Source organism: Necator americanus, chromosome I, assembly GCF_031761385.1.
Source record: "Necator americanus strain Aroian chromosome I, whole genome shotgun sequence".
Taxonomy (NCBI): domain Eukaryota; kingdom Metazoa; phylum Nematoda; class Chromadorea; order Rhabditida; family Ancylostomatidae; genus Necator; species Necator americanus.
In genome coordinates, this window is record NC_087371.1 from 25,648,658 (window position 1) to 25,670,795 (window position 22,138).

The window sequence follows — 22,138 nt, forward strand, 5'->3', positions numbered from 1 at the left end:
TAAGTGAATCACAGGAATGGGTCACCGGCGCACGACTGCCTGCTGCCAAACTGTGCGAGCGGACGATCGCCCGCCACAAGGTCATCACGCTACGCTAACACGCCCACATCACCAACCCCCTTAGCCACCAGGAGCAAAGGACGTCGCAGTGAATGTGGGAAAAAGCTAACGTGGTCAACTAGTATCTACCTACTAGTACATTTGATAATATCAGATCTGCCTAAAAGTGACTAAATATATTCCAAATCACAAGTCAGAGATCAGAAGTTATTTCTTCTCTAAAAAAGCATAAGTACTCTGTACGTTTCTAAAACGTTGCGACCTAGAGATATGAACATAGGAATAGAATATGATGCGTCAAGACTGCATTTAGGGTCGTTTGAAGGGGAGAGAAATTGTTAAGATTGTTCATCATTGAGTAAAGAAGCCGCATCTTCTTCTTCCGATGAATGCCTCATTTCTGTTCCATGAGGTGGTGAACTCCTGTGATCTACTATGGCTGCTCCAATAAATGATAACGAGATTGGAATGGCTGCCAGAAGTTGTATTCCAGATGGTGGCTGCCCTCGAATCACGGTGTCGGCCAGAAAAGAAAATGGAATCGCCAACGTTAGTGAGAGTGACGCCGATAGTGAGTCAGTCAGTCTGGCAGCTGTCAACCAAAGGTAATCGCCAAGAAGAGTACCTGGAACGATGGGATTTTAGGAAAGTAAGTGAACATTTCCAACCCAGAAAACTTTATTTCAGCAATTACATCACGTATTCACTTGCAAAAAAAAAGAACGATTGAAAATCAGATCAGTAGGAGTTGATTCGTAAAGCTTAGCTGATTTCTGATCTGCCCCAGCGTCATTTTACTCGCTGAGCGTAAGTATTAATAATAATACATTCATTTATATATTACAATGTACATCGTACATTAATTTAACAAAAGTGAATGGGATCGATGCTATAGTAACGAACTCAAGAAATCTTTGGTTTCCTTGTTTTCTGATAATGTACAACTTTTTCGGGAGTAAGTGAGAAGTGTGCTTCATAGGTTTTTTTGCAGAGCGAACTTCCAGGCACAGCAAAAGACCGCTGACGTGCAGCACACAAATCGTCGACGTTACGCAAACTCACCTACTTTTCAACGGTATCAAAATATCAACGTTCTGCAAAACAACAACAACTAAAACCTCTATCTAAACGACATGTTACGTCGAAGTACACTGTATGGAAGTATCACAATCTTAACTTTAGTGACACTACTAGAAAGTAAATAGAGCTAGAGACATTCTGGAGTATAAACATCTGAAATACTTCAACAGTGCGCTCAATTAGTTCAGTATCGGAACCATCACATTATTCACTACCTCAACAGAAGGTTGAGTGATTGAAAAAAAATTCCAGAGAAGCCCCACAGAAGTCAGTTCATCTAAGATCCCCGCACCCACGTACTACTACGCTTCTTTGCAAACTACTAACCGAAAAGAGCAGCTAGCACAATTGATAGTATTTGTTCGCCATCTGGGGTTGGATGCAGTTGCTCCACACCGTAAGCGTCGAGAATAAAGAGCATAGGAGTTCCAACGATCACAGCTAGAAGACCAATCGTGCCTGTAATAAAAGAGACGTGCATTCTCCTATGCGATTTCAATGTGCAATAAATTTGCGTAGCTTTCAAAAACTTACCACGGAATGGAAACCATGACATACTAGCGATATTTTTAGATAGAAATTGATACCTCCAACTAATTCGGCCTCACAGAATGGAATGATATCATAGGATTTATCATCTTGTAATATTTCCGATCATACAGGAGGAAATTTCCTTCAATTCTCAGATTCAATTGGTCAATAGATATAATCATTTCGCGCATTACAATGAAAAAAAAAGCAATCCTATATCACCACAGGAGGTGGCGCAGCTAAAGAATGCTCGGTAAACATATTCATCATCATCATCTCTTCACTTAAGGAGACAGGCACCAGCTGGCAGCTCGAACGCATCTCCAGACGAATGAGGCGAAACGGAAACTATTGTGCTGCGATGCACATTTGTTCTACATGGCCAACATCCCACCGCAGATAAACAGCACATCAGTTATGAGATTGCTAACAAAGACCACACCAGTTACGAGATAGCTAACAATAATCATAGTTCGGCTACGCGGGGAGGTCACGTTGTTCGCAGATGGCAGCAATTCGTTGAAGAGAATGATGTAACCATTTTGTGAAGCTTGGAGCTAAGTGCATTGACCATGAGTTTACACTCGTCATCGTGATCATTATCGGATCATGGTCGGTCTGTGACTGCTACGCACCTTAATTTCGAAAAGTGATCGCGATTCTTCCTAGGCAACAGCAATCGAACCAGCCAGCATTTAATAGTCTGCAGTTTGTAGTTAGTAGCAAAAAGGATTCTTATGTGACTGGTATTCATTTTTCCCTAATTCGTATTTTTTTAAAGATATATTCGACAGGACACTAAGTCATAGCCTTACTCCTCTCAAGCTAGTGTTCAATTCGGAATAAAATGTCGCGATGATCTTTTCGATCCTAGTCACTATGCGCCTTAAAGGCATCACCCCACGAATCTGAGGTGATACGGATTTCAGGTGGAATATTCGTAGACGGGATCGTAGATTATGGAGAGGTGGGTGATTCTGTCCGTTTCTTTTCAATTGCCGTAAAAACGGCAAGGAAGAAGTGGCGCGTACACAAGGCTGGCGCGCTCCAATCGAACTTCTTGTAGAAAATAGCACGTCCGAAGCCGTATCTTCCGGGCCGTTTTTTAAGGCAATTAGAAAGAAATGGACGGAATCACCCCCTCTCCATAATCTACTACCCCGTATAGGAATATTCCACCTGAAATCCGTAACTCAGATTCGTGGGGTGATGCCTTTAACTGAAAAAAAAACTAATTGATTCCCTGTACACAGCGAAACAAGACAACAGGCTTACCACCTAATCGCCTTAAAAGCACAATACTATTTCAGCAGTGTAATTCACAAGATGGTAGAGATCCTTCGCCAACCGCAATTCACCAACTCGAACAAGGAAAAGTTGGTTAATTTAAGGAGGAGAACAAAATAAAGCAGGTAGTTTAGAGTTCCGCTAGCAGACGAGCGAGCTAACCCACATTACAGTCAGATCATGTCAAAAGATACGCACAGTTACGGTGTATATGCGAAAAGAAAATGCTCACGAACTACGCTTCATCGTCAGTCCTACCAATCCAACGCCTACATCTGCCAGAGTTCAAATAAGATGTGATACAAGTTCCCGAAGAGGAATGTTGAGAGCCAGACCGTTTCGCGCTACATTGACGACAACGTCTTAGTACAGAAATCAAACGGGATCGAAGTAAAACAGTGACATGATTAGATGAATAAGAAATGCATGTATCCAGTTTAGTAGCATCATATCACGCAGTTGAGAAAAATTCATAAAGGATACCTTAAGGAAAGGATGTACATCGAGAATGAAGAAATGAATGAAGAAAGAGAAACAGTTCGTGTTCGGAACTGTCCTACATCCTCTATATCGATACATTTTAAACTTCCACTATGTGAAAAAAAAACATTGCCGCTGAACTTAAAACTTAAAACGAGATCAAAATGTAATAATTTACTAATTGTTTTGTTCTAGTATAATTCTGCAGATGTTATCTTGAAAAACAAACCAAACTCTTTAGCACCTATTTGTTTGTTGTTAAAGAAAAAAGTGAGTAAAATGAAACTGCTATAATTGAGCTATCAGCAGAGAAAAAACTCCATTACCTCATCAGGCATTAATTTAATTAATACGAGAAAAAAGATCGACATTAATTTACTGACGTAAACCTTCAACGAACAACAAATTTAAATTTGTAGCAACTAATGTCTTCAGAGACTGTCAACACAGTATAATTCTACGATCGTCATTTAAACTCTATGCCGGAAGTGTAGTCTATTATGCTTCTTATTTTGGTATTGATAATTTTGATTTTCTTATCTCAGGATTTAAAAGGAAATCTTTCGTAGACAGCGTATCACAAAATTAGCAATGTTTTAGATCTCTGCGCGAACAGACAGGACTGGATTTGTAGTATAATGTGGTTGTAAGGTCCGCAATGTCCCCAACGATGCAACTTATTACGGGTAGGAGAAAGACGGAAATCCGTAACGAGTGTGCGACTGCACAGATGGGAGAGCTTCTGCAGCTTACTTCAGTCATATTAGTTGGATTGCGAACGTTGGACAACAACAGAATTGGCTGACGGCCATTAAGCGGAATGGAGCATCATGCCTATCCCCTATTCGTGGAGATATCCGTCAATTCCGTGATGTTTAAAGGAACTTTACGATCTGATCTTGTGAGGAGGTGCTCCTTTGGTCAGGATAAAATAATGCCACATCCAAATTTGAGGACTAATCGAGGCCTTCTCTGCAGGTTTCATAGCAAGGGAGACAAAATCAAAAGGTGCGCACTACTTGTTACTGTAGGCTTCACCACGAGACTGATCATCAACAACGAGTTCACAGTAAAACTTGGCCAGGACCCATACGTAACAAAATCTCAAAAAGCATTTACACGCATATGCAGCTCGGTCTTCAACGGTACGATTGCTACTCACGTATTTCAGATTAGGTTAATACTGGAAATGTTTCAAAGAAAATATCAGTATTTTTGTCGTATAGAAGAATTATTGCTTTGGGAAAATTGAAAAAAAGCGCACTAGCAGACCGAAATTCCTAACGTAGTGAAGAAGCAAAAAAATATGAAGCACTACACCACTAGTACTACAAGCACAAATTTAAACTAGACTTTCAAGTACTTATTGTCCGGATAGGAGCACACTTATAGTGGGATTTTGACGGCTAATGCTATTTAAATTATCGTGAGCATATCGAGAAGAATTCTTACGTCAAAACCGTCCATTTGCTGTCTCGTGAGACCGCAAATTCTGCTGAATTATTTGACATTCGTGAAGGTGTAATCCACTTAATCTGCTGTTTCTTTTAATTTCTTCATTCATCCACTATGAAACCTATATCCATGTCCGAACACCTCGAGATATGCCTGTTTGTCACTAAGGAGAATTAAGCGTGGATCCCCTGTTTTTCTGGTACTATCTTATTTCAATGAATAACTGTGCAACCACATACCACCGGTTATCTACTCGAATAATCAAGGAGCCGGGGTTTCAATGCATTCCACGAATTCAAACGCATCACGGGATCACCCAATATCGGGCGCCATACTAATGTCACGTGTATGCCAGACTCATCACCAGTGAGATTGATGAGACGGTTTCACCCTCATTTCACAGACCAATAGTATGATCCCCGAAGATGACATCTGCCCTTGTTAGTGAATGCCGCTAAATGGAAGTATACGATTTGTCTGTTTCCATGTGTACTTCTCAAGATGTGTTTCACTTCTTTCATCTTCTTCGTCTGATCAAAGGCTGACGCACATGGATGAGAGAAAAATAAACGGGATGAGGACAATTGTTCTCATATGCGGGTCGCGGGGTCACCCGGTTGACCTCACTTGGCACAATCCACCAAAACCACTATGCTGCCAAGGACGTCACTAATTAGCATGCATGACAGTCAATGTCAGTCATTTTCAACACATCTGTGTCATCGCGCCAGCCCAAATAGGTTAACAACTCCTAAATTCGCAAAGTTATCAACCTTGAACCGCAGAGTGTGTGCAGCAACATATCAAATTAGATGGTTTGTGCAGCTGGACGATGCACCAAAAAATCAGCAAAGTCCGTTAACTTCAATCATCACTACTAATTATGAGATTCTAAGAAGCACTCATAAAAAAATTCTGTAAAAATAACTCATAAAAAGCACTCATAAAAAAAATTCTGTAAAAATGGCAGTAGAAAGGATTATCATGCAAAGCAGAACATATATGAGAGAATTAAAGTAGTTGAACAACTCTAGGCAATGGAACGATACTTCAGCCTTTCTACGAATCTGGTCAACGCATCTTAAACTATCACACAGCTCTTACGAACTTATGTAATAAATACAAGAACCGCATATAAAAGGGTTTTCCAAAACGAAAACACATATTTTAAGTTCTTTTCATCTTCGCTTCGGTGGATAATAGACTTCTGGAATCTTTATAGGTGGCATGCATGCATTTGGTGATCAGAAAGCTCTATGAGGTAGGTGATCGTTTTCACTACAAGAGAAGAAAACTTTGGGAAAACCATTCATATGGTGGCAGCTATTCTCGTGCAAACAATACACCAGTAAATACAATGCACAAAGATTGATAGGGAAGCTCGAACCAAGCACTTCACTTATAAACGTAAGTCTAAAACGGTATGAGGAAAAGAACGTATTACACGGTATGTGGAAAAGATTACAGCGGTGTTAGAAACTGTTGCCAAAAATCTATTCGATGCGTCACAGTAATCGGACGGCTCCATCTTCAAAAGCATTTGCCCGATATTTTACTTCGTAATTCTTTAAGAGGGCGGGTGTAGTGTAGCGGCTAGAGGTCCCGCTTCCTGCGCGATCGACCGGAGGTTCGAATCCGCCCTAGTGCTCACCAAGCCTTTCATCCCTCCGGGGTTGATAATTATTGGTATTGGTACCAGACTTGTCTGGGAGGATAAAAGCACTGAATTGACACATCGGCTAGCCCCCGCAAGTCATTGTATAGGCCAGTTACACGTTCGTAAACCTCTCACGATTCTGAATTGAAGTGAACGTAGGGGCGCATCCCAAGCGGATTGATCAACGCCAGACACTTTATCCGTTTACTTGTTTAAGGAATAATTCGTGGCCGTTTCTTTTTATTTTGGTGAAAAAATGCACATAGAGATAAGAAGCATTGGAAAAATTTGCCGCACCATATGAAAGAAAGCTCACCTCACTACAAGGGTGACTTTTAATTTTATCGACTTTTGCTTTTTCTAGACAAAACAGAACATTTTCAACACCGTTTGTTCCTTGCATTTAATTGAACGATATGACTGCTGAAGCTAACATTAGTTCTGTTTATGGAGTAGTGTACTTGGAAATATCGCCTGCCGTTTCTTCGCTGTTCAAAAATGGGATATTTCACTTCGAAGACATATCACGTGCAGGTAACAAGTGTTATGGATTGCAGGAAAATTAATTCTTTCCTTTTTTAAGCAAAGAAAACACCAAGTTAATTAATATAATATTCGCCGTCGTTGTTCTTCTTATGTTTCTCAGGGAATTTTTCTCACCGTTGAATAAGTTCTTCGATGTCTTATGTTGGTTGCTCTTTCAAGTTTTTAGTTCGTTCTTCTTTTGTTTTTTTTTTCATGTTTTTCCTGTTTCTTTTTGAGTTTTAAGTTTTAGGTTTACCACAAGCGCTCCATACACAGAACAAATTTCACGAGAAGCTTAGCTTCAACAGCCCCACACTTTCTTTGAATAAAAAAGATAAAAAGTAAAGGATAAAGTCACTGGCGTATCAATCCTCTTGGGATACACCAACGCATTTTACTGGAATTCGTAATCGTTGAGGTTTCTGGAACGCGTGTTGGCCTATACAATGACTTGCGGGATCCAGCCGATGATCAAGTCAGTTTGTTGATAGTCGAATTTAAGCAACAGCCAAGATTGTTAACAAAATTTATTACGGGTAACGTTTCGGCGTTGTCGCCTTCGTCAGAGCCTGGAAAGTAAGAACATTTGCAATATATCCTCTCAAATGCCTCATCCAGAACAAGTCATCATCCCCTAGGATATTACACCCGGAAGCAAAAACCAAAAAAGCCCAAATCGTTGTGCCTACCTTAGTAGCCGCGTTGCCGTGATGTTAGCGGATATCCGCGTGGTGCTATCGCTCCGCTGATACTAATTAGGATGCGACCCGCATATGACCCCGTAGATCAAACCCGCAAAGGTCTTAATACAGAGCCAGCTCGTTGGTCACGGCTAAGCACTCTTCCTTTCTATTCATTTTTGGACCTTTTGCATTTATCCAAAACGCTTCTAAAGTTCTGCGAGCTATAATTTCGGGTTCGTACGATAGAATTGTGACAGCTACGCAGAAAGGAACGTTTTCATGACATTGTCTGCGGTGAACTCCGAGGGGAGTTGCTGCATTCATGCATGTTCTTACTTTCCAGGCTCTGACGAAGGCGACAACGCCGAAACGTTAACCGTAATAAATTTTGTTAACAATCTTGGCTGTTGCTTAAATTCGACTATCAACAAGTTGCAATCTCTATGCCAAGATTCAAGGAAAGTCGAACTTTCGCACTTCTGGATCAAGTCAGTGTTTTTACCCTCCCAGACAAGTCTGGTGCCAAATTATCGACCCCAGAGAGATGAAAGGTTTGGTTTGCACTAGGGCGATTTCGAACCCTCTACAGTGGCTACAACGGACCTTTAACCGACTGCGCCACACCCGCCCCTGAATGAATAAAAAAATGGTGCCGAAAATGCTTAATTTTGTCCACTTCACTTAACACTCCATTTCAGTGAACTGAAAAAAAACAACAATCAGTAGAATTAGAAATTAGAATACAACTATCGTGTGAAGTAAAGAAACCTTTATCAAATGATATACATCATTTCCCAAATGGTTTTTATTTCTCTCCGAGTTTTTAGGCTTGAAAAAAGTTTACGACTTCCTCCTACGCCCAAAAATTACTGTTCTTTACCAGTAGTACAATACCAGCATTTTTCACGAAATAGGCTTGTTCCACTCACAAATCATTATTCATAACTATAAATTATTCACACATATTTATTGCTATCAATTATTGAAATGTAAGCTCACTTTGGGATAAAACTTACAAGAATATCAGTATAAGTTCCTCTAACCACTGGTCCACTGACATTCCCCACCAAAGGACCACTTACCTTGATTAAAAACCTTGAAATTTGCTGGTTTTAATTTATATTTTCTCCGAACACAGCTCTGGAGCAAGCTATCGACGATCAATCAATCACTTTGCAGTGTCTCTTCTAGGTTCAACTACTGCAAGGTAAAAAATTCAGGAACAATTTCAAAGTCAGACTCCGCCTTCACTCTCAAGATATTTGGAGAGCTCAACTAACTTCCAGAGTATCCCTTCGTATTGTGAGATGAAGGTGGCTCTAGGTTTTAAACAGCAAAGTTATAACATAACACTGCACCGGAATGCTGAAGGCAAACAAAAGATAAGAGCTGAGTTCGAGAATAGTCCCGACATGATTGAGTGAGCACACTAGTCCATTATCAATGCAAGCATCTTTACCTTCATGAGGTTCAAACTTCTGAGTTGAAAAAAAACGCAATTACAATTTCTAGGAGAACAGTTAAAGCTGAATATCATGTCCACATTTGTACTCTTTAATAAAATTTAGAAATGTCGTTCGAAAAATATGTAGTGCTATTTCAATCTTCGTGTTTTTGTTCGCTAGAAGAACGCTTTTCAAAGTTCATACTCTCTCTTCTTTCTGTCACTTCCTTCGCCTCCTCAGTTGTTGGCACTACCTAGTAAGTTGGGTAACGAAGTAGTCAAATTTCTGGGATCATATAAAGCACGTCATGACATTGCTTCATACCCTTCAAAACTAACTTCAATAGCTCATCCTGACTTCGACCTTTTTTTTTTGCTGCTACTGCTCTACAAAACTCTTTAATTTTTTCTGTTGCTACGCTTATTCTCCTTCTTTTCCAGACCAACACCATTAAGCAGAAGTAGTTCGATGCCCCGCCAAGCCCTCTTCGTTCAGAACCCAAAGTAAAAATGTCGAAGATATTCCCCTTCATAAGCCATTACCTGCAGGGATATTTCAGCTGCCAGTAGTTCTTTCACTTGAATCCAAAAGTCAAAAAAACGTGGTTTAAGACAAGACGACAAGTGTGCAATGACAAACTATTCACTTATGAATAAAAGACAGTGCAGACCCAAAGGACAAAACATCGGTCAGAAAGATCTTCAAGAATTTCCAACAACTATTCAAAAGTTTAGATATACCTTTCTTTTCTACTTTTCTTTTTTAATTCTTCGCTCCTCTTCCGGAATTCATGCCTCTTCCATATAAAACAGCTCTCCTTCCGAGAAATGAATTTGCCACTACTATATGTGCATTAAGGCCAGAATATGTCATGCAGAATTTTTGAAGAAAGACTCATTACTTTTACACAAACCTAATCACTTCTTTCACATATCAATGTGTAAATAGTCAGTTTAATGTGTTAATTGCTCTAACAAATAAAGAAAGAACGACTACTTATTTAAGATCCACTTACCAAACATCAAATTAATGCTGATTTCCCCGTTTTTCTCTTGATATCGCATGTACAAAGTTAAATATAGTGCGTACGAAACTGAGGAGATCTGAACGGAAATCAGTATAAAAGGTTACGCTCAAAAGATAGGAAAAGAACACTACAATGAATTATCCGAAAAGTTACCTGTGCGAGCAAAGCACCTTTGAGTGACACAGAAAACTGAGAAACTACAAAAACGCCTCCCAAATTCACCGCAACAAGGAACGCCTGCAAAAAATTCAAACAATAGTACAGTATAAACAGATAGAAATGACGAAACTACTGTTACGCTGAAAAGAGAGCCATTCAGCAAACGCCTATGTCAGGACCACGCACTATTTCTGTGATACAGTTAGAAGCTTTCAAGAGAATGACGTACCTTTAAAAGGGTGAATCTTGAAGATGAAGAGGGAAAACAAATTGAAAACACTAGTACGAATAAAGACGATGACGATGAAATCAAATTCAGTGAAGATACGGAAGTGAATAAGAGGGCGGTCTGATATGTGAACGTACACAGAAGCCACTGAAAGAAAAATATCTGCTACGATAACATGACGAAAGTACTGTTACGCCGAAAAAGAGATCTATTCAGCAAGTGACTATCTTAGGACCACGCACTATGTCTGTTCTACACTACAATAAAGCTTATATAAGTTGCCTCTTCTCATTTTGTCCCAATTCGGCAAGGTAATTTAAAGAAAATTATAGTAGAAGCGTGTGCTTTCATCATACAGTCCGCAAGGTCCCAACCCGGTCAGCATGATATGCCTTAGATTGGGAAAGATAATAAAGAAGATATGTCTTTAACGAGGAAAAAAGATGTGTTGCGGCAGATGCGTCTGCACGATTAATACGTTCGGTGGCCAACGTACTTCCGATTTTCTTTTTCAAAAAGACTAAAAGGATGCCAGAAAGTTAACAAATTGCAAAACTTGGGTGCGTACTTACCATTGGAGCAAAGAAAAACACCGTATACTTGATATTGTCCGGAAGATGTACCGAGAACGAACAGTCAAACATGGGAGGAGAATATGGAAGTCGTGCTTCGCGTGCTTCCTGTGCCTCATCCGCCGGCATTCGGCGTATCTAATCACACAAAAATTGTTGCACACATGAGCAAGACAGTGATGAATGTGAACTTACCTCCCTATGTTCGGCAAATCGAACACTTCTCGAAATTATTTGGGCTCTACTAATGTCGCTTTCAGAATCCGACGTCATTGTCTCGAAGCCTTCTGTACTCTGAATTTTTCTTCTTGAAAACGTTTAATGAGCGAGATAGATAAACAAAAATAATAAACACTAGCTTGTAGAGCTACTGAAAACACGCTTTTTAATAATTTCATTTTAATTTTTCGTTTTCATCTAATTTCATTTTTTAATAATCTCAACAACATTACAGGCAGTAGTTAATCTATAGAAAATGAACAAAAAACGGAAATTGAATATGGAAATCAAGCAGAGCCGATTTTTTCTCTAGTAGTGGTCGATTCAATAAAGCTAAAGTTGCTCAATTATTTTTTTCACCAGCATTGCTTTGCAGAAAGACCTACAGCAAAAATATGAGAACAAATGAAGAGTTAGAAAAAAGAAAACTGAACACTCGCTATTCTTTCAACCATACCACAAGCATGCACAATGACAAGGAAGGACAAAAACAAAAAACCATGTTTTTGGACAAAAACAACAAACCATGTTCTCACTGGACAGGCGTGTGCAAGTGCGAGAGTTGAGGCTCACACAGTCATGTTCATGTCAGTGTCAAAAATACCTATACTGAGTTTGAAGATTGTAACACATATAGCAACACCAATCATGTATGTAACACATATGCAAGAAAAACTAATTTTTCGCAAGCGCGTCGCCGTAGATATAGTGGGTCAAAATTACGTGAACCACGGTGCGGTTTAGCGTAGCGGTTAGGATCGAGGGAAGACGCTTGCTAGCACCATTCTTTCCTGCAGTTCGCGATAGTCCCACCTCGATTCCAACACTACGTCGACCGCGCAGTTTCGAGCGCAGCCGCTTACGTAATTGCGATGTGCTTCAAGTCGTTTTGATCCTCTTATTAACAAAGCACAACGTTTTCAACCATGCAACAATGAGAAAATACGCCTGCATAGTTTCAAAAGTATGATGACAAAGTAAGTTTTGCTCTACAAAATTCTACATGCGTGTAAATTTTGATGATCCCAAAACCATTCGCTTGGGGCTGAAACCTGCTATACAAATATAAATTCAAATAAAGTAACGACATGGCGCCTGAAAGCGGTTTTTTCGAGAACGATTTTTTCGAGCAACTAATGACCCGAATATAGCGTGTATGGTTGAGAAAATGATCGGTATCGGTGCAATGATAAACTCAAAAACTTCATTTGACTGTAACGTTATGCTGAGGGGTTCCATAGAAACGGGAAAGAATGATATAGAAGAATGTACTCTTAACTTTGTTGGTGAATTTAAAAATCAACATGTGAAGAACGCGTGATCAACATCACGTATAATCCCAAAGTTTGCAGCCGAAGCTTACGACTTGATACGAGGCTTCCAGAGCGTATTACGACAGCTAATACCTTCCGTGGAAACTCGTAGTAATACAAGGAAACCGACGACGTCATCGTATCGAGGATTTTACGCCACTGAGATCGTTTTTAGTGCATATGCAGCGCAGTCGGTAAGAGGTCTGGATGTGACTGCACAATTGAGCGATTGTTCGAAATTGCTCGGAGGCCAACCAAACCTTTCACGCCTTCTCCTTTCATTCCAGGATAAAAGCGGCACTGACTTCACATATCGGTTAGTCCCAAGAAGTCATTGTAAGGCTGCATCAGTGTTCATGAACTTCAGATGGTTCTGAATTAAAATCAAACGCATAGGCGCATTCCCACAGGATTAGTACGCCTTCTTTAAATATCGTTGTTGTGCCAAACTTGTACACACGGCCCGTTTTAGTCTTTTTTTTTTGAGTAAGATGTTTCTTGTTTCAATGAAATAGAGAAAAAAGCCACAAGGTTTAAGAAACAGAATGCCAGTACCACCACCATATGATGTTCTCGATTGCGAGACGATTTTTGGGAAGATTTCGCGATGGATAGCATAGATCAAAAACACGAACATCGATTCACTACCGTATGAGTACAGCTGAGAGATTGTTGGCTACGAAAAAAGACCACTAGTCTAAAAGGGTAAAAGTCGAAACTCTCTGGTAGATTATTATGCAGAGAAGTACAGAAGCATAAAACACGAAAAAACCGAGAAATTATATCCTAGTCTATCCTAGTCTTGCCAGTCTCTATAGCTGAGGAGGGGATAAGAAATCTTGGTTGTTAACAGTAAAGTTTGAAGCTACAATGGTGGGAAATGGCAATATCCGCTCGCGCGTAGTCTATTGTGAATACAATATAAGCGAAAATCAAAAGAGACGACCGCTGCATTGAGAAGGTTACCCACCACTTCTGCACTGATCTGCTCGTCAACCACATCCGCTTTCATTCTCAGTTCCGATAGAACCTCCATGAGTAGCAATACGCCACCTTGCCTTCAAAATCCGATGTCTCCTTCCCAGAAGGATGAAATCAGGTGACGAAGAGGTGAAAGAGATGTTACCACTGTTCACCAATATTCTCGCATTATCACCACATGATTAACGACGGAACGCATAGCTGCTAAACAAAAAAGCCAGTAAACCGAGGTACAAATGATATCAGTATCACTGACTCAGCACGCTCTTCACGTTCCTCCCTCTCAAAGTTTCTCAGTTGCAAAAATATGGCAATCTTCGTTTTTCTCTAGCGAGCGCAAGAACGGAGACGTTACTGGGCTCCACTCAAAACAATCAAACATCAGTGTGAGGAGAGCCGAGAGACGAGTTGTGTATTGTTCGGTAATCTCCTAAATTCTTCAAATGGAACTTTTTTCCTATGAAAAATCTATTCTATGCAACATTAAAGTATAAACTAAGGTTTTCAGTATTGACGAATCCCTTGCAGAGGCTAATGAGCGAGGTGAATAAATGAATGAGTCCTGCAAAACGAAATCCCGCATGCAATGAAGGCTATATTGTTCTATCAACCTAGTGTCTTTACCCTGCCAGATAAATCTGCCAATTTGTCGACATCACGGAGATAAAGAAAGCTTGATTGATTGATCTTGTGCCCAACTACCACCACAAAGACGTAGTTGTCACCTATTAACATCGGGTACAACACTAATAATTCATAATGATGAAAACTAAATGGAAGCAGTATGCATGCACTATGATTCACGTGACTGACCACTTAAATCAAAATAAGAAGTAACGCGTGAGTTGAAAATGATGGAATTTGGAATTTAACGTCATCAAAAGTAAATTAAGGAATTATTGGAGGGAAGTGCTCGAATCTGATTATCTCATTATCATTTTGGGATGTGTCACCACGTTCGACTTCAACTCAGAATGGTATGAATTAATGATGCGTATGCAGCTTGTGCAATGATAACCCCTCTCTGAAGCCAGTACCTGTATCCTCCCAGACAAAATTGACACCAATTTTCAGCACATAAAGGATGCACCTTTGAACGGTGCCAAACCATCAAAATTGAGACGTAGTGATATTCTCTTACTAATACACCAAATCCGACCTCAAAAATTATTAATATTTGGACCAAATCTCGAATCGAACGCATGTGAACCATCTGTATAGCCTTTGGGGTCAAAATGCGCCGGAATTTCCCCACGATGACTTAAATAACCAATAATAGTCAAATGAAATGTTAGTATAATCACGAACAGATTCTAAGCAAAAAATCGGGAAAGGAACAACTTCACATGCTTTGAATATTCGAGCTTTAGAAAATGAAACAGGTATTGAATTCAAAGTCTTTAGATAACAGCAGAAAAATAACAAAAGTGTGTGTTGACCAGCTTTGTTGGCTGTCCACAAATGTTAGATCGGAGAAGTATAATACTTTTTTTACTGTCGCCTCATACAAGATCTCAGAACGTTTCTCAGATGTGCAGTCAAAGGCTGCCTTAAAACGACGTATAAAAACCAGAAGCTAGGATAGGATATGATGTTGTTGCCCTGCAAGAACTCTCAAAACCAGACGAAGATAGAACAAAGTGCAAGCTGTGTTCATGCATGAACGACAAAACTCACCAAGCTATGATGGCGACCAATATCGACCGACTCGCAATCGGAAACGTCATTTTCGAGGACATTGTACAAGTGCTAAAACATTTAAAGAAACGAGGACTGTAGTGACCGCTTCATTCACGAGACAAGTTTTAATGACATCAACAATCTCGACTCTTCAGTTTAGTTTGCAAATTTGCGTGACCAAACGGATGTAACATTTCTCAAAAATGATGCGGAGGTGGAAACCAAAACGGTCAACTTCATTAAACTACTCTTTTAAGCTCTTTTAAGTATTGATAAACCTTTAAATTCCGCATCGTTGAGAAAAAAATTCCCACCCGTTCACAGCTAAACATCAGCTCAAATCACCTCAAAATTTCTTTCGAATCTAGCAGTATTCTCTACGTATACTATATATGTATATATATATATATATATATATATATATATATATATATATATATATATATATATATATATATATATATATATATATATATACTATATATATATATATATATATATATATATATATATATATATGAATGCATATAGTTGCGTGAAAAAGTTTGACAATTTCTCTTGATGTTTCTACTCCAATTTTTAATTTTCTCTCGATTAAATCTAGGAGAAATGGTCGAAATTGATGAAAGGAAATGTAACTTGAAATTTCGGATCTACTGAAAATAGTGCGGACAAAAGTTAAGCAAAATTCAACTTTTGTACTGTTATATTAGTTTTGTTCTTTCTTGCTGCTCTTTCATCATGTTTCACATCTTCTGTTTTATGTTCTTCGTTCCAAAGATGGGCAAAAACAAGGAGCTGTTTTAATGGGAAAATATATTATCGTACTTATATCTTGTAATGAAGAAAGAACCTGGTGTTCGTTATAATGTTAATCTGAGTACTGTTACTAGAACTTGTCAACGTTTCAGTAAGAATCTTATGATGAAGACTGCTAGAAGTGAACGAGCGAAGAAAAGTATTGAAAGGCTTTATCGAGAGATTATAAGAGAAGTTGGAAGCCATCCACGTTCAGCCGCAGTCGACGATAAAAAAATGAAATCTGGATTCTCGTGCAGTACCTTTCAATGTCGCTCAAATGTTGGCAAGAATTTCCGTGAAGAATGAATGGCCCAATTAGAAATTGCAATTTCTAATTGGGCCCCCCAATTTACAATATATCGAATTGACTGCAACGATAACTGCCGCAGGAACGCTGCAGAAGAAGAAGAAAAGAGAAGGACGTATTCGAGAGGGTCGTGTCCCATAACCACGCTTGTCATCATTTCCATGTTCAAGAGGAATCATCGACGTTATCAGCTTACGTGGAAAGGGCCAACTCTTCTGACGCCTGAAGAGCATCACAAGCAGAAAATAAGAACTCTCCAACTTCATCTCGACTACGTCCTGATAAAGAATACTCCGACAAGAGCTCAGAAATCTAAACCTGTCCAGGACGCCGCATTCGACTCTGACTACCTTCCGATTCTTCTCGGCTTCAAAATACGGTTCACAAGGGAAACCGAGAAGTTCCTCTTCAACCGAAAATCGACACGGCAGGTCCGAAAGAAAAAGAACACAGAACGAATTTTCATCAACGATGTGTTTATTAATGTTGCAGTACGGACCACGAAGAAGCTTTGCGATGCAGATTCTTTCAAAAAGTGTATTCAGTACACTACAAGCTCGTGGTTTCAAGAGGAAGGAGTTTACTTTTGCATCTAAGCAGACAAAGCACACGTTTAATCCTTTATCTGTCGCTCGCGGCACTGACGATTTCAACATGCAAAAGCATTTGAAAAGAAGGTTGCGTCGTAAAGTGCAGCAGCACCACGAAAACGAATGGAGATCATCATAGAAGTAGTTTGAAAAAGGATGGAATTGCAAGAAACCGCGGGAAAGTTGTTTCATAAAAGCAGTACAGCGGCAAGATGAAAAGACGTTCTGCAGTCCCCAACACCGCCAATGAAGTGGTTGTCATTGAACAAACCGTACCATTTAAACACCTTACTAAACGACCAATTGCCTGAAAGTAAATGTCCACTCCAGAACCCGAACACAATCACAGACCGACATGGGCGGTAACCGAGGAACCAGCGAGCGAATCAGAAGTTCTGTCCTGTTTGCAAAAGATAAAAAACGGAAAATTTAAAGAAGGTGAGGGTAATTAGCGCAGAAATGGAATCTGAAATCTCTTCCTCCTCTGGGATTCGTGAGATGACGAAAAACATCCGTTCACTACGGATTGGCGAAAAGATACCTAACTCGTAGAGACACGCTGTCTTTCTCTCAATTCCCGCCTACAAGAAGTTGTCCGTCGCGGATCCTAGGAACTATCTATGAGTCAACGAACAAATGCTGCAGATCGTACACCAGCCAAATGTACAATACCATTCGGAGCGGTAACTGGAGTAAGAGAAAGACAGCGGTGGGACCCTTTCTGTTTAACTTCGCCATCGATGACATCATGCAAAGGACAGTCGATCGATGTCCTGCGGTAATCGTCTTTTCACCAGCAAGATACTTCTTGACTTTTCTCAAGTACTCAAACAATGTTGTTATATTCGCGTAAAGCAACACAAAACTTCAACATGATCTCCACCTTGTATCGAAGCTAGCTAGCAGCCTACGGATTACGCCTCTGCTCTGATAAGCGTAAGGAGATGTGTGTTTCCTCGAGACCTTTAATGGGAACCAGTGCGAACGGGGACCCGATCGAACTCGTCGATAAGTCGTGTTACCTAGGCTATACGCTGAAGAACAAAGCATTTATGAGAGTGACATACAGCGTATATACGCAGAGACCTGCTCCACATTCAACTCCTTCATTAAGGTTTTGTGGTCATCTACTACTAGATTTAAGCAGAAATGAAAAAATGAAAAAAGATGAAAAATTGAAGCAAAACCTCGAGGAGGGGAGAACTGGTCTTTTTTGCCCACCATACATGAGATAGCCGAAGCCGGCGCTCCGAAACCCTTCATTTTTGGACATTTGGCGAAAGGACTCCCTTCACTTTTGGACGGTTGGCGAAGGGATCCTCAACACTTAGCAAGCACCCCATGAGCTGGACCCCTTCACTTGAAGAGAGTTCGACTCCTCCCTATCGCACCTATGTTGCTCACCACTATGTCCTTACTACATTAAGTGTGCACAAAACCGCGCAGATTTTTTGAATTACAAATGACAGGGAAGACTAAGAAAGGCTTCGACTGCTAGCCCAATACGATGTATAACATGAAGGAAAATTGTCAACAACCAAGAAACGTTGCTCTGGCGAAACGAAGAAATGATCAGATTTCTTTCTAGCAATGAATTAACCTTCATAATTGAACCAGTCTCGTAGCGCTTATCTTTTGCATTGTCCTACCGTCAAGTAACTATGTATGTTTCACCGTGCAATTCAAAATTACAAGACATCAATCTTCACAACGAAAAAAGCTTGTAACAGGGAGACAAGGAGAATTTGCAGTGTCAGTCGCAAATCAGCCAATAAACAGCTCAGAATAAATTCATATTATTTTCGCAAACAAGATAAGAAGCAGAGGTAAACTATACGGATAGATAAGAAAGAAGAAATACTAAGAAAATGAAGAGAGTTAGAGTGTTCAGAAACAGTTATTTAAGCTGCAAGAATTGGAAAAACAACGTCACACACAAAGATGTCAATGGTTTCAATGAAAGATGATGAAAAGTTAACATCCTTGCTAACCTCACTTCTCTGCAGCATGAAATTAGCTTTTAACGCAATGCACAAATGAAAAGTGTAGCAATAGTGTATAGTGTAGCTGACTGTTTCAAAAAAAATCTGCTATAATCAGTTAGTATTGGTAAATAAATAGCGGAATTAGTTCGATTGCGATCTAAAACAACAAAAAGTCCAAACCTAAAAGTACTAACATTCATTTAGACAAAAACGACGGCGAAAGCGTAAAGTTTGGGTAGTAAATTCCGAAGCCAGCGGGGCTCCGTTCATTATTTCCAACTGCCGTAAAAAGAAACGGCGTGGAAACCGCTTTAGTTCCTATGAGGTTCGTTAGAACGCGCCCTTATGCACACGTTCCGGTCCCTTCAGCAGCCTATTCAGGTGAAACCAATGAATAGGCTGATGTGAAGACAGCAGTGATCTTCGACACAGAAGCATTGTAACTGAAATCTTCTGTATTCCACGCCGTTTTTTTTTACGACGAATAAGGAAGAATGAGCGGAACTACGCTATATCCCGCCATCTACTAAACGAACTCTACGCCTTCTCTGTCGATTCCGCTAAATCGTGATACACTGCAATTAATGAAACAAATAATAAGCTTCTTTGATTATAGGGTAGGCGGAAAAACAGGAGTGGATTGGTGAGGACGGTTTGCAGAAGTTGGATCATGTAACAAACGAACCAACGTAATGAACTGCACTTAATCTTTCATATTGATTCCACTTTTTGACCTTAGCAAACTAGCAAATAAAAGTCGGTCTGTTTATATAATTTTCTAGACTATACCGACCAAATGCAAGGGAATGTTTGACTAACAGCGTGACAATTTGTTCCACTTCCGTTAAAACCACAGATGTGATAGTCGGACCCGGTCCACCCGACCGCCTCCAATTTGGACAGTTGGCGAGGGAATCCTCATCACTTGAGCTGCACTCCATGAGCTAGGCCCTCTCAGACTCCTCTCTCTCGCACTTATGGTTAAAATATTAATCAACATAAAACATTAGGTTGGCTAGTTATATTTCTGCGCACGCAAACACTTCGCAATTTAATAGTTTCTTTCACATCGATGATCATGAGTCGATTTATTCGCCCTGTCAGTGCTTTAGCTTTCTAGGGGGGTTACAACTCCCTGGGACCAGAACCTGGAGGCTGAGACTCAAAGGAGAACTCAACAGCGGATCTAAGGTCGGTGAAAGAATTAAACAGTTTTTACTTCAACCAACGCTTAAGCCAGCTTAGCTCCGCACTCGGGTGGTACGGGTTTCAGGCGGGTAATGCCTATACGGGGAATTGTGGGGAAGAGGGTGATTGCGTTCATCTCTCCGTTTACACTGATACACGGTACTATTACGCGCCTGAAACCTGGGGCCTGGGGTGATGCCTTTAAAAAACAGAGTGAAGAATGACGGTCCATCTTGTGAAATCAGGCAACGCTCCTCCCCTGTGCATGCGCCACTTCCACGAGCGAACGGTCAACATTATTAGGGTTCTCAACAGCATATTCAAGTAAAACCAATGAATAACCTGGTGAGGGGACAAGAACGTGTACAAAAGTGCCCATTCTAACTCGTAGGAACTAAAGATGTGGGTGTAGTGAGATGATGACAGCATTAAAAAGAAGTAGAAAAAAAGCAGCAAGGAAGATAAAGAAATGAGTAATGAAAAGCTAATGCAAACATACCTGTTGAGATTTTTCGAAAGCTATATAGCGTACTATATATACAGTCAGCATACATGTTTTCACATAAGCAGTGAAGAACGGTCGCTTGAAATCCTCATCGATGAAAATAAACTAAAGAGGTTAACTTCATGCAACTACAAAGAGTTCGTGAGCCCATTTCTCTGTCATACAGATTTAAAAAGATAACACTTATGCCACAAACAGTATTCAAGCCAAGAATATTATTCGAGTAGCAAACGTACTCTAGTTAGTTCAGACGACAATACCCATAGAACGTTCACCAAAAGTAGTAGTACAACACCTAATGATCTACCAGTAAAGCAAACTCGATCCCTTGATGAAGCAACTGGCATTTTCCTGAAAAAAAAAAGATAGCAGTTATCGAATCTATAATTGTACGTATATATATATATATATATATATATATATATAACGCTATTCGACATAATCAGCATATCTAGCGGCAAGGAGTTTTTCAACCGTAGAATCCAAAACAATAACATGATGTTCAAACACCGAATTTTTTCCAGCGACAAGATTTCGCAGACATGAATACCAAATGAACAAGCTCTTGTAAAGCATCGGATTAAAGAAGACACTTGATTTCGCGTAAAAACACTTCAGCTGCTTCAAGAGGAAGGCAGCTTGGAAATACTTCAGTTCACACAAAGGCATGGATGAATCTGTCTTGGTATCAGCCAGAAGCAGAGAAGGAAGAACACTCTTTTAGCAAAACAAGTAGCACAGGCTAAATGCACAAAATTTCAGATGTGAGATATTTCATAATATTCCAGAATGATATGTGAGATATTCCAGAGTTTCAGATTCCAGAGTGGTCGTAAGCAAAGTACCACAATGTAGCTATTGTACTCGTTGCCCCATTCGATACAATTAATCTCGTCAGCATTCCCATGCAGTTGATGCAAATACATCTCTTCACAAAGGAAAATAAACACCATACATGGCTGTCGTGATCCATTGATCAATAAAAGAATGACAACTGTAAATGTATAGATGTGTAAAGCGAACACCACGCAGACGAAGCACACGTAATTGTGTGCAGTTTGGCGTCATGCGCAGATTCTGTCGTAACTAAGCAGAATCCATCCTCGCTCTAGACAGTGGCATCTGCATGAATCGGGTAATTAGTGCAAAAAGACTGGCTGAGTGCCCTACTTTTATTCAGGTTCCCCTTAATCGCAAAGAATGTTGATGCAAGTTCAGCCCACAGCAGTAACAAAAAGTTAGCACAACACCGTGAAGGATTAAAGTCGCACACCTGTGCACCCACATCCGATACTATTTATCCGATTGGATGAACATGCTTTAGTAGATAAGTGGGGCGTGTATTGAATACTTGTATCTAGTGAGAATTTGTTCACAGT

At 40.0% G+C, this 22,138-nt stretch overlaps 2 protein-coding genes across 4 annotated transcripts; one reads left to right on the top strand and one right to left on the bottom strand.

Annotated features, from left to right (window-relative positions):
* Positions 1-398: 398 nt before the first annotated feature.
* RB195_006854 (uncharacterized protein) lies at positions 399-21,106 on the bottom strand (the record flags this gene model as incomplete). 3 transcript variants are annotated; one of them, XM_064180177.1, is made up of 10 exons in its annotated part: positions 399-685; positions 1,468-1,599; positions 10,219-10,306; positions 10,384-10,467; positions 10,619-10,765; positions 11,191-11,328; positions 11,386-11,484; positions 15,381-15,452; positions 20,754-20,864; positions 20,996-21,106. In XM_064180177.1, 10 exons carry the CDS (start codon positions 21,104-21,106, stop codon positions 399-401), a joined length of 1,269 nt encoding a protein of 422 aa, XP_064037068.1. The 3 variants fall into 3 exon arrangements, with proteins under 3 accessions (XP_064037068.1, XP_013306802.2, XP_064037070.1); XM_013451348.2 differs by lacking the exons at positions 10,619-10,765; positions 15,381-15,452; positions 20,754-20,864; positions 20,996-21,106 and adding an exon at positions 13,693-13,758; XM_064180176.1 differs by lacking the exons at positions 399-685; positions 1,468-1,599; positions 10,219-10,306; ... (3 more) ...; positions 11,386-11,484; positions 15,381-15,452 and adding an exon at positions 20,496-20,648.
* RB195_006855 (uncharacterized protein) lies at positions 16,653-17,087 on the top strand (the record flags this gene model as incomplete). Its single annotated transcript, XM_064180178.1, has 1 exon — positions 16,653-17,087. One exon carries the CDS (start codon positions 16,653-16,655, stop codon positions 17,085-17,087), a length of 435 nt encoding a protein of 144 aa, XP_064037069.1.
* Positions 21,107-22,138: the final 1,032 nt, after the last annotated feature.